Raw genomic sequence first — 13,326 nt, 5'->3', positions numbered from 1 at the left:
TAAATCCAGGTCAGATGTTGCTTTAGAAAAATGAAGATTTAAAGAGAATCTTGAGTGTCTCATCTACCCACACCTTGGACAAAACCCAATCCAGGTAACCACTCTGAGTACGCTGGCCAGGGCTGCTCCTCTGCTGCCACCAAGTGGCAATTGGGTGCCATGACGTCTAGTCCAAGAACAGCCCAAAAGGAAAAACCAGACCCTTCTAAGAACACTTTCTCTGCACAGTCAAGCCTGCCACACGTTCAGGAGTGACTGTAACATGCATTCTTGAGAAAGAGAAATTAAATACGACGCTGAATCCATGAAGTGTTTCCTTCGCTTCAAGATGAGGACTACTACAGTGGCCAAGGCTAAGCCACGGCCCATTTCACCCACGAGACCATGGCAGTCTCCAGACTTGGACTCACCTGCTTTGGATCAGAGTTAGCAGCTCCAGGAGCAGGAGACTCCAGTTCTATAGTCACTGGCCCATCGTTCTGAATGTGCACCTGCATGTAGGCACCAAACTTGCCATCTGAAAGAACAATCAAAAAAAAACTTAAGAGTTGGAGACTCCGGGTTTATCTATCCAAAGACTACATGTACAACAATGTAATAAAAAAAACCTGGGCAATGGGGCCTACCAGCCAACACAGGACAAAATGGCCAGCTTCGTGAAGGGTGGGGGAGGGAGAGGCAGGTAAACAGCACCGATATTACAGCCTGCCCAAACGAACTGGCAAGAAAGACCTGGTAACACCAAGAAGGACACACAGCATGTCCGTACTGGGAAGGCAAACTAGCACGGCCAGAGGACGACCATTGTAGCCCCAAATCTGGTAACGCCTCTTCATATCCATCCCCCCTGTCTGACCCAAGCAGAATCTTTCTTCAGGAGCCATAGCTTCCACCCCCACATCACAGTTTTCCCCTCTGGTTCTTCCCACCCAGTTTACTCTCTCCTTAGTCTCACGAGGACTGAGCAAAACAGACACATCAACACTGGCCTTCTTCAGTGCACAGACTGTAACCCTGAGACAGCATTAAGAGCACCCGAACAGCCTGCCATCTTTATAGGCAAGATAAGCTGGTTCCTGGTGGGGGGCCAAATGTGCCCAAATAGTAGTGACTTCTGTGACCTCCAGGGATTAAGGTGGCCACTCAGATCAACCGAGCCTTTCTTCTACTGTGTCACACTAGCTAAAAAGACATCAGCTGGGAAGGAAATCATGTGTTTAATTGCATGCTAAAATTATGGCTACAATTAGTAGCAAATTTCACCATCTACACTCCTCAGGGAAGCTGCAGGCAGACTCAGGAGGAAGGAAATGATTTCCAACCTTGAATTTCTGTTGCCAGGATATACGATGCATGCTTCACCATGGTTCTCATTCCAAGTGGTGAGAAATGATTTTTCTTTTCCTGTTTCTCTTCAACTGGCAACAGAACTATTATCTGAATTTCCATTTGTACACACAATAAATCCAAAGACAGGTTTTAAGAGGTCTTAAAATGGTAACATTTTTTTCTAGTCCAGATCAAAGGGTGAAGTCCCTAAGAAAAATTATACTAGCCAGGGAAAATAAATACACTTTTAAAAAGAAAAGACAAGAACATATCTACAGAATTACATCTGGTTTCATGCGGTGATACAATCGAGTTGTTCTTAAATATAAGTCTCAGGACTCCACCCAGAGCTGCAGGACAAGCGCATGTCAAACATGTCTATGCCACATGCTTCAGGCACGAAACCACCAGCTGGGCCCAGCATCTACAAACTGGTCTCTGACAGCAGCTGCTTAAGGCCCCTCTCAAGCAGGCTGGAAGTCAAGCACTTCACATCAGGATTCACTGGTACCTGTGAGGCTGGTACTCATGCCCCTCTAGATAATGCCCAACTGATTCCCTTCACATACCAACAAGACCCCCACTGCCAGTCTGTGGCCCAATAGGACAGTCATTGTGAATGCAGTGAGTCACTAGTACTAACGTACTTGTCACTGGCCATCAAAGCATCTGGTCAACCTGGGGACCAGCCTGGTCAATTTACTGAGGGGGGAGGGGGGTATTGAAGAAAAACAGAGTAAACAAGAGGCGTATGCTGCTGCTTCCTGGCCTGGTTCAAGGAAAGCTCTACTGTCCAGAGCATGGCCATGACCCACTGGAACTTGGCCGCTCTCAAGAGTCAGGGGACATGGTACTAGACGAGAGCCTTGGGCTAACCTGAATTAAGCCCATCTTACAGGCAGTTTCCTGCTACCCAGGAAGTGTTCTCACCACCCAGACTTCTTTTCTCTTCCACTTTGCATCTGTTCAGAGCCCAATCAGGGGAGGAGGAGTCACTACTAGAAACCCCAACCCTGGGTACACAGGCTGGGACATGAAATCAAGCAGAAGAATGGCCTGGGGAGAAAGAACACATTCAAAATTCAGATTATAGGAAGGTTAAGATGCAGGGCTTTGATTTGAATCCTCAGGACTGTGTAGGCAGAGCTCATGGAAATGGCACTGCCAGGCTGCGGGCATCTGGAGCAGCTCTACCCTCATGTGCAGAGCCTGCTTCCATGGAGACAGCAGTGCTTCTCAGCATCCCCGCCTCCTCAGAGGACATGGCAACACTAGCGGACCACACTGGGACAATGATTACAACAGAGCAATGGATGCCTGGCTCCAGGCAACCTGAATGGCAAGGGCTCTAGGAACCTTCTGCGGAAATCAGAGTCTCTGAGAAAGACACCTCCTCAGGCTTATCAGCACATGGGACAGTATGAGTAACCGAACTGCTCAGAGTAAGAGCAGCCAGGCCTGAGTGTAGAGCTCCATTCTACAGTGAAGGCCATGGAGGGATCAAGAGGGGCAAACCCTAGACCCTTACAGATTCTTCCAAGCCCAGGATCCCTTCAGAAAGTGTTCTGATTAACTGTGCTACTTCCAAGCACAGGATTTCATGGCAAGAGGTACTAGGGAAGGGGATACACCTGTGGCCCAATATAAACAATGCCAAATTATAGGAAAAGGCCACCCTCAAACACAAACCACAGTTTCTGAAGGAAACATCCATTTGGCTGGTAAACACCTAGGGCAAAAATTCACCTCAACTGGGCAGGTATGATGCTAACTGAGCTTAGGTGCTGGAATCATGGATTCACAGCAATCAAGGACAATCTTGCCTGACACAGAGATTCTATGCAATGTCTCTGACAACTGGGCTTTGCTCAGACACCTTAGTGTTCTTTTGCAGTCCCTAACAACATTCTGCTTAGTCTAACAGGAAGTATTAGGCCACCTCGACTCCTAAAGGAGACACAAAGGAGCCTGTGTGGCAATGCTGGAGTGGTCAAGCTCTGAAGGACCCACAAGGACACCTTTGTAACACAAGTATGCAAATATGTTGGCCATGGCTGCTAAATGAACCCACATCAGACCAGTCATGGACACCTCTCCACTGAGAGAACTAGGTAGGAAACCATGGAGGCTCTTCTGAGCTCAGACTTCATTTCTTTGAACTTGAATGTGACAAAGAATTGGTCTGTAATTTCTCCCCAGGTCTATGAGAAAGGTATAGAATTACATTCAACTTCTATGCATGCCCACATTGCTGACACTGGAGATAATTTCCTCGTGTGTCTTATTCAGATGTGTCTTCTATTCAAACAGTCCTTTAACCGCACAGCAAAACTTCTGCTGGGCTGAGCAGAGCTGGTCAAGATGGCTGGCTGCAACACAGGAAACAACCGAGATTTGTCTTTCCCCTTGGGAGCATGGCGGCCTCAGAGGAGCTTCACATCAAGACCCAGGTTAGAACTTTAGGGGACAAAGGATGCAGAGCAGGAACATCCTCAGAGGCTCAAAGGTGGACCAGCCGGAGCTATGGCCATCTATCTCCCTAACAGGGAGCCCCCATGGCTGGAGGGTTTCTCTGCTCAGAAACACCCTCTATCTGTTCCTGTCCCTCTCAGGAAGAGAATGACAGTCCTCAGGAAGGCATAATGCTTTCTCCCCGACTCCACTCCCACCCCACACAGGAACAAAGACAAACACACACACACACACACACACACACACACACACACACACACACACTGTTGTCCTTGTAGTTACTGTTGAAAATTAAGCATCATCATTCAAAGCTTTCCCAACCTAAACCTCTCCAGGGAACTGCTAACCGTTGTGAGGACTGCCTAAAGGAGACCCAGCTGGAGGCAGGAGGGAGAGGCTGTCACGGTAGTTAAGATGGCAGACTCTGACGTCTTGCACTGGAGTAGCTTCGGCAAGAAGTGGCATCCAGTTTCATGCACGTCAACAGAGAGCCTAGAACAACTTGCTAAGGGATCAGATGTGGCAAAAAAGGAGCCATGCAAAATTCTGACATTTTCAGACCATAAATTTATTATTTAGCAAAACTAAAAAACTAAATGAAATAAGGAGCCAGTACAATAAGCAGACCACACAACACAAAGTGAAGAAGACATGCAAAGACTGAGGATTAAAGTGAAGCCAGAAAATAAAGAAAGAACTAGATCAATTAAGAGCAGTTTTCAGAAAAAAAAATAATTAAAACGCTAAAAATAATCTGAGAAAACTTCAACCACACTAAAACTACAACGAGTTTATCAACAGGTGGAGAGCAATCTAGAAGCTAAAAATGCACTGTTGACAAAGCTATGACAAAAGGAGGGACCTCACAGACTGGAATGGGCAGCACCTTCTGGCACATCTGTCGACCCCGTTCAGGGTATTGACACTCCACAGAAAGTCGTAAATGTACAAATTTACTTTTTGTATCACTTCGGAGTTAGTATTGTATTAGTGGTGTGTGTGTGTGTGTGTGTGTGTGTGTGTGTGTGTGTGTGTGTGTCCATGCATGGCATGGAGATCAAAGGACAACTGTCAGGAGTCAGTTCTCTCCTTCTACCACGTGGATCTGAAGATCAAACTCAAGTCACCAAGTTACAGAGAAGGCACTTGCGCCCACTGAGCCATCTCACTGGTCCCGTTACTGTTCTTAAGAGACAAAAACTACCCTGGCCATGACACAGGATCCCACAGCAGCAGTGGCCACCTACACAAGATCAAGCTAGTTTCAAGCTCTAGCAAGGAGGGAGAAGATCCTGACGTCCCGCCCCACTGAAGAGTTTATGGCAGTTGATGGCTGCTGGGGTCTGGAACATCACTTTCCTTCTTCTTTTTTGTTTTTGTTTTTGTTGTTGTTGCTGCTGTTTAGTTTTGTTTTGTTTTGTTTTTCAAGACAGAGTTTTGGTGTGGGAGGTCCAGGAGGGTTTCTCTGTAGTTTTGGAGCCTGTCCTGCAACTCGCTCTGTAGAGCACTCAGAGATTCTCCTGCCTCTGCCTCCTGAGTGCTGAGACTAAAGGCAAGCACTGCCACTGCTGGGCAAGAATCACTTTTCTTTAGGAGTGTGGCCACTCAAAGGTTGTGTGTGCCTAGTGGATGATCCCAGGTACATCAGCAGCACTAAGAGGATTCAGTGGGTTTAAAAATAAATAAATCTAAGTCATTATAAAACAGCGACATAAAGCTGGGAGGAGGATGTGATAGGTCTGGTCTTAGGAGGAGTTGTTATGAGGGTGAGAATGGATATGATCAAGATATGTGGCATAAATGTATGACACTATCAAAGAATAAAGGTGAAAAAGACCCAAAAATTTTAAAATCCAATAATCCAACAACAGAAGCACCAATAAGTCGCAGTGTGCTCCTGCCGTAAGCACTACCTAGCTGACACGAAAAAGACCTGAGGTCATGGGGCTAAACTGGTGAGGGAAGACTCTCTAGGAAGACAAAAATAGTTTATTGCATGCTACCTTTTACATTAAAAGCCAAACACTCACATTAGTTTGCATCTGCACATACAATAGATAAACAGAAAAGGTAATAAAATTAATTATGTATAGAAAGCTAGGGTGTAGACGGAGACCACTTTTTTGTTCCCAGGTGCCCAGACCCAAAATAATCACATAGAAACTGTATTAATTACAATACTGTTGGGCCAATTCTTAAGTGTATTTCTAGCTAGTGCTTACACCTTAAATTAACTCATTTCTATTTTATCTTTTACCATGAGGCTCGTGGTTTACCAGTAAGGTTCCAGCTGGTGACTTGCGTCTTTGTCCTTCTATTGCTATATGGCATCTCTTTGACTCCGCCTAACTCCTCCTCTATCTGCTTGGAATTCTTGCCTTGCCCTATGATGTGCTGCAATAGACCCAAAGCAGCTCCTTTATTAACCAATTATTCAGAGCGTACAGAGGGGAATCTCAAATCAATAGGGGAACAAGTTAGACAGGAATAAGGGGGCTAAACTTTCCATTGTGGGGCTGTGCATGTTTGAACTTCAGCATCAAACTACCTATTCAAACTACCTATTAGAAGAACAGAGAGGACTCAGATGTCCCATTTCAAATCTTACTACGAATCAAAATGGTGTGCTTCTGGCATAAGGACAGAACAATGAAATAAAGCTTGGAATTCAGAAATAAGCCTCCAAAACAAACAAACAAAAAAAAACCCTACGTAGATGCTTAGAGCAAAACTGTTCTTTTGCAGCAGATGGAGACCACTACAAACAGGTGTAACTGGACAAAACATGGAGAATAAGTAACTGTGGGTGCTCGTGTGCTCACTCCCAGCTGACATGGAGAATAAGTAACTGTGGGTGCTCGTGTGCTCACTCCCAGCTGACATGGAGAATAAGTAACTGTGGGGTGCTCATGTGCTCACTCCCAGCTGACATGGAGAATAAGTAACTGTGGGTGCTCGTGTGCTCACTCCCAGCTGACACATCTACAGTACAGCCCTATACCTCGGACTCAAGAAAATCACACAAGACAGAACAGGAAAGATTGTAAGAAACAAAGGACCAGGCACCTGCTGTGAGATAGCGTCTTCTAAACATGGCAGGGGAGCTGCAACCATGAAATCTCAAAAATATGACTGCCTAAACAAATCCCACTTAATGACAACACCAGTTGACATGCCAGTGAGGGCAGGAGAAATTACACAAGGTTCCAGCCTTAGATAAAGAACTGCAAGCAATCAAGTGCCAAGAGAGGAAGAGAATCTGGTCCAGAGACTGGCCCCTGATAGGCTATCCAATCTAGAGCAGTCAGCCCCAAACACGTGTACATACGAGCAACACTAAACAGATTCAGTACGTTATGTGTGCATGTTGAAATAGAAATAAAAATAGTTGGTTGATGTTAACTCAAAGGATGTGTGAAAGGCTAAACAACATGAAAAACACATAAACTGGGTGGATTCCCATGGGACACAGCAAAAGGAAGAAAGATAAAAAGGCACATGCGCTATTCATTTCTTCAGTAAAGCGTAGAAGTGAAGAACATAAAAAGTCAACAAATTCATCAATAGTTCTGTCTTTCCAGACCCTGGATCCTTCTTATGACTCCTGAGTGAGTTAGTCTTTTTTCTCATCCCGTCCCAAGTCCGAGGAGTAAGTACTTAGACTATACAATGGTGAACAGTTTCTTCCCACCTACGCTTCACTCATCTTTTAAACATTGTTCCTTAAAGTGGTTTACTGCATGGCTCATTGTGTCAAACTGCACCTCCCATGATGAAATTTTCCCTTTCTTCCCTTTTTTCTTCCTTTTTCGTCTTAAATTACATTTTGTTTTATTGGGGGGGGGAGGTTCAGGGGCATAGGGCAAATGCGAGGGGACAGAAGATGGGTGGGACCAGGATGCATGATGTGAAAGACACAAAGAATAAATGCAAAAAGAAAGTTACAAAATAAAATAAGTACCATCCTTATTTCTTTAACCTGAGTGGCCACTACAGACTGTGAAGAAAGAGCTGGGCCTCCAGTTCATGGTCAGAAGTGTGGAGGGAGCTCAGGGTATGACGTTTTTAAAAAGATGAAGGAAAATAAGGCCAGGAAGGAAGAGAAGCCAAGAGAAGCAGTGTGTTTGTCAGGTATCTTCTACTGTACCACAACACCTGAGACATTTGGCTCACAAGGAGAATGGCTTACTTTACTCATAGTTTCAGGGGTTTCCATCCATGGTCCCTAAGTCCTACCACTATGAGCCTGTGGCAAGACAAAGAATCATGGCAGAAAACAACAGCATATAACAGAACAAAGCTGCTTACCTGGGGGAAACAAGAAGAAAGGGGGTGAGGGGTGGAGCAACAGGAGCACTTCCTGTTTTTTTCAGAGGACCTGAGTTTGGTTTCCAGCACCTACATCTGGCAGCTCATCATTAATTGACTGTAACCCCAGCTTCACACACTCAAATACCTCTCCTGGACTCCCAGGGTACACACACACACACACACACACACACACACACACACACACACAAATGTCTTTCACTCACACACACAGAGTAAAATAAAATATTCTTTAGAAAGAGAAAGAGGGAGGAGGGGCTTCAGTTCCAGTATCCCACTCAAAGGCACACCCCTCAGTGACCTCACTTCCTTCCACTGGGCCCCACCTCTTAAAGTTTCCACTATCTCCTATGATAGCCACAAGCTAGAAAAGAAATCTTTAGTATCTTTAGTAAATGGGCCTTTGGAGGGCAGGGGGACTATGGAAGGGAAAAGGATGAATGAGATAGCTGTTACCCTCATGAGCCTGTCCTCATTTCATCACACCAGATAAGGCCATGACAACAGGGGTACCAAATCTCCGCCATGCCACCAACACTGGACTTGGGGCCACCACAGACACGTACTGTAGGTAAGAAAAGGAACTTGTAAGATTAGGTTGTTCTTCACTATGCAAAATCAATTACAGAAATCATCAAAAGATAGGAATTAAGGATGAAAGTAGAAACAGTTCCCCATTTGGGAAGAAGGCTAAAGTATAATCATGAGATGATGTAAGCTAAGTCTAAAAACGCATGCAGGAATAAATAAGAAAGCCAATCACCAAAGAGGAAAGGAAAAGATCTGAGTGACAGAAAACACTAACCAATTTAGAAAAAAAAAAAAAACATTAATACCTGTACCAAGCTTCCACACAGAAGCATGAGACCATCCCATAGCCAGCCAGCCTTGCCACTCACGAACAGTAAAGACCAGACCCACGCTGTAATTCCCTAAATTTATATTCAGAATAATGACTTCGGCTCACAGTCCCTGCCAAAGCCAGCATCTGCTGAAAGTTCACTCATGCTGCTAAAATGATTTAAGTGGTAAGAAGGGTAGGAAATTAGATGAATCCATAGGCATTAACTACTAACCACAAAGCAAGAACTAGATGTGGTCTCCTGGCTCCCAAACCTTCTCCTTGCATTATGAAGCTGCAGGAGACCTAGACATAATGGATGCTCCATGCAGGGCACAGAGATGGCTGGCCAATCATAAGCTGCCACCTCCTTTAGTGCCTATCCACATTGTTCTAGCTCTTTGCCCATGACAGATAAGACCCTACAGCAAGTGCATAGGAGTTCTTTATACTACAGTAACTTCTGCTTTGCCCGGGAAGCCTTTTTAGGTCCTGCTACACATGACTCAGCACTGGAATTAGAAGCCTGGAAGGGTGGGCTCTTTCTTTTCAACCACTTCACATTGGTATAATATTTATTTCTACACTACTATGAAACAATGTCTGTTTAGCACTCGACTTAGAGGGTGTTCCATGACCCCTGCCAAAAGAGCTTTCAGCATTCATCCCGGGCTGGAACTCCCTGGGTGGCAACAGAAGCCACCACTGACTTTGCCCAGGGGCCACTCTGTCAATCTGGAGCAGAGGTTCTCAACCTTCCTAAAGCTAACCCTTTAATACAGTTCCTCATGTTGTGGTGACCCCAGCCATAAAATTATTTTTGTTGCTACTTCATAACTGTGGTTCATTCTAAAACAGGGGGTAAACTTGTCAAATTTGTACGCTGGGATTTTTCCTCTAAGCAGTCAGTCATCTGAAGATACCCAGACAGTGAGAAAGCAGCAGGGTCACAGGCTGTGGAATGAGAGAGATGGCTCTAAACAATTTGACCTTCCTGCAATTTTACTTCCTGCAGCACAGGTCTGGTTTCCCTCCCTATCTCCATCCCCAGTGAGCTGGGAATCTGCTGGGACCAATGGTATGTGGCAGAAGGAAAGCTGTGCTGTTTCCAGGCCCGGCATTTTTATTTCCTGTCTTAGGGCACCGGTTCTCAAAATCCTTGCTCAGAGAAAGCCAGCACCACATTAGAAACCCAAGTACACTGAGATCATCTGTTTCTGAGAAGCCCTGGCATTGCAGGGGGGCCAGGAGGATGAATGACCCTAAGGGGGAGTAGATAACTGTAACAAGGCCACCTTAGCAGGAAGGCAAGCAGAAAGCAAAGGTGTGCATACCTAGAGAGCTCACTGGAACACACCAGAAACTTCTCAATGGGTCACACAAACACATGCTCGAAGAACACAGTTTGCATCTCCCCTTAGCTCTGGTCTCAGCTTAAACGTCTTGGCTGCTGACAAAGACAGAAGCCAAGTTGTCATATTTCCAACCATTTTTTTTAGTACTGTAGTCTCCTCAACTCCTCTCTCTACAGCTGCTTCTGCAGTTTTTGGAGCCTTCAAGCCAGTCACACGTGTGCCAGTGTGGCATGCCTACAGCTTTCCTAGAGACCTAGTCATGACCTCTGCGGTCTCCAGCAGAGGTACACCTCATCCCTGCTGTTCTGGTGCTCATTCTAATCCCTACCTCAGCTCCAGTGCAAAGAGGAGTGCATTTGCGCATGCTGCACTGAGGTCTCTGCTGGCCAAGGGTCCACCAGGGAGTGCCATGCCACAGGGGTCATCCCAGTTAGCCCAGTGATCCCAGTGAGGACCTGGAGAGCCCTAGGAAAGCTTGACCCCTGCTCTGAGGCTGACCTGTCCAGTGCCCTGGATCATTACAGCAGATAAGAGACCCAGAGAGTTGGGGAAGAGACACAAGGAAGATATTTCTAATTTATGTACACGACCAGTCACTAGTAATCCATAATGTCCATGTTCAAACATGTAATGCAGCATAATGAGTCAAGAAGGTCCAACAAATGAGCTCAACAAAGAGCAGCAAGAAAAATGAGGCCTGGAGCACTTAAGGAGGACAGCCACAGCCCCATGCCATGCCTTTTGGCTTGTGTGGCAGAAGTCAATCAGCGGCTGCCCTACACACATCATTAGAGTGAGCAAGCACACGGTTTCGGGAGTGAGGAGGCATAACAGTTCCTGTGTAGCAGACAGAGGCAGACCTTAGGGGGTGAGGGTGGTGAGGAATGGGCTGGCATGGATGGCCTGCTTGGTACCCAGGTCCATGATGATGCCCAGGCACAGGCTGCTGCCGAGAACTATATTGTGGGCATAGCCATGATGCAGCAGTGAGGGGCCATGTTGATGTCTGTGGTTCCTATTACCTTCAAGGGCCCTGCAAACACCCATGAAAAAAAACCTGAGACCATGTTGGTGTCTGAAGAATATGCCCCCACAGGGGCTATGCCAATCTGAAAGGCCTGCACTGCCACCTGGGACCATGCAGGGTTACAAGAGCAGAACATCATAACAATAATGACTTCCTGAAACAAGGAAACATGGCTGCAAGGTAGGCATAACAAGGTAGACATAACACCCCTTTTGAAACAAAGGTAGGGTTGCAAGGTAGTTAAAAAACAACTCTTTGAAACGAAGACATGATTGTCATTCCTAGAACAGGCAGTGTAGAACCATTTGTAGTTAAGGTTACAGGTGGGGTGTAGCCCAATCCTTGAGAAACAGGTTTAATCATAAACAGGAATGAACCCAGTTTGTCTTTACTATAAGATGGCTTTTAAGCCTAAAATGGAGACAGACTGATTCTTCATTTGTTGTGAAAATGCAAGTGAATAAACAATGGGCAGTGCTTACTCTACACAGGGCCTAGAAGATCCAAAGCTCCTAATATGAGATGCAGTTTGGCATGCTGTGTACTGACAATAATAAAGTGGGGGTGACATAACTAGCTTGCCCAGGGGGGCACCCATTCTATGTAGATGCAGGGGAGAGCTCAGGTTAGAGCACCATCACAAACAATAGGAAGTAAGACAATAGACTTCGCTGCCTAACATGAACCACTGCTGGTCTGAGTGGGAAGGGCTATTGGCTGTGAAGAAAATGTCTGCAATCCAATGGACACTCACTGGGAATATGAAAGACCAAGTTATAAATGTAAAATGAATGCTCAGCCATGAAAGGAGAAGGAAGTGGAGAAAAAAAAATGTTAACAGTAGTTAAACTACTTTCCATTTTAAAGTTGCTGAAGTGGCCCTGAAAAACGCTAAAATAAAGAAAATGTATTCAGTAGTTCATTTGCCTACATCTCTTCAGCTCAAAGGCTTCCCATGAAGCTGGAAGACAAATTCTCAAAAATAATCAAAAGCGGCAGGCATGGGAAACACGCTGCACTCTTCCCAGTGAAGGCTGGAGAAGAACTAAGGCCAGAAGAGAGAGAAGCTCTGATGACAAAACCATAGCCCTTCTGAAAGTCCAAAAGTTGCAAAGATTTTGCTTAAAACTCTGTACTTTTTGATTAAAAATTCATGTCATGTTTCATAAAAGTAATTAGATGGATCATATCTCATGTGTTTAAATTCTGACCCACTATAAAATGACACTGTTTACAGCACACCACTTCAGGCCCTTCATATAATGTCCTGGATAAAAATTCATACCACTTCAAAACTGAAAGCATCTAATAATACATGAAGCACTCCTCTCTAAGGACTTGGATGAATGCTGTTTTGCATTCAGTCAAGCATTTCACAAGCAGTGTCAATGCTCCCCCGCTGAAAGCGCCCCTGAAATACATCAGAGATTTCTCGGAAGTGCGATGACTGCATGAACAGCAGGGAAGACAATGCTGAGGGTTCCCAATCCTTGGCTCTGCAAAGCAGTAATTCCTCAGAGGACCTGACTTAATCGCTCACTCCATGAAGAAGCAAGTTCATAGCAAAGCTAGGTCAGAGAACCCCAGAGATGGAGCCACAAGCTGCCTCATGAATGCAGTTCTAAAGAAGTCCATTTCCAGAAGAGACAGAACTCTTCTGCTCCATCAGAACCCAGAAAGGCTGGGATTTGATTTAAAGCACAAAAATGCTGTATATGTTTTCTCATGACAAATGGACACATTTTACAGGGACGAGAATTAAAAGAAACACACTCACGTACATGCAACAATAATAAAGAAATAAAGGTCTGAAGCTGGAGGGTTCCACAGTTAGGAGAAAATGGCCAACTCCTTCTTCACCCTCCTGATATGACACAAAAGCCTGACTGCTTAAACAAAGGCCTTGTGGCCTTTTGTCTCCCAGCAGCAGGCCCCCTGCTGATGGAGTGGAAGTTCAAGGCCTGATCAGGACT

General features: G+C 45.3%; 1 protein-coding gene across 1 annotated transcript in view; it reads right to left on the bottom strand.

The window, feature by feature from the left end:
* The window catches only part of Dtd1 (D-aminoacyl-tRNA deacylase 1), a 158,736-nt gene that overhangs the window by 126,233 nt on the left and 19,177 nt on the right, over positions 1 to 13,326 (bottom strand). Inside the window, exon 5 of the mRNA XM_075962804.1 lies at positions 411 to 517. Coding sequence (XP_075818919.1) covers positions 411 to 517 — 107 coding nt within the window. The remainder of the gene's footprint in view (positions 1 to 410; positions 518 to 13,326) is intronic.

This window comes from Microtus pennsylvanicus, chromosome 2, assembly GCF_037038515.1.
Source record: "Microtus pennsylvanicus isolate mMicPen1 chromosome 2, mMicPen1.hap1, whole genome shotgun sequence".
NCBI lineage: Eukaryota > Metazoa > Chordata > Mammalia > Rodentia > Cricetidae > Microtus > Microtus pennsylvanicus.
Note: the sequence above shows the minus strand (reverse complement) of the source record. Positions and strands in the feature narration are given on the sequence as shown.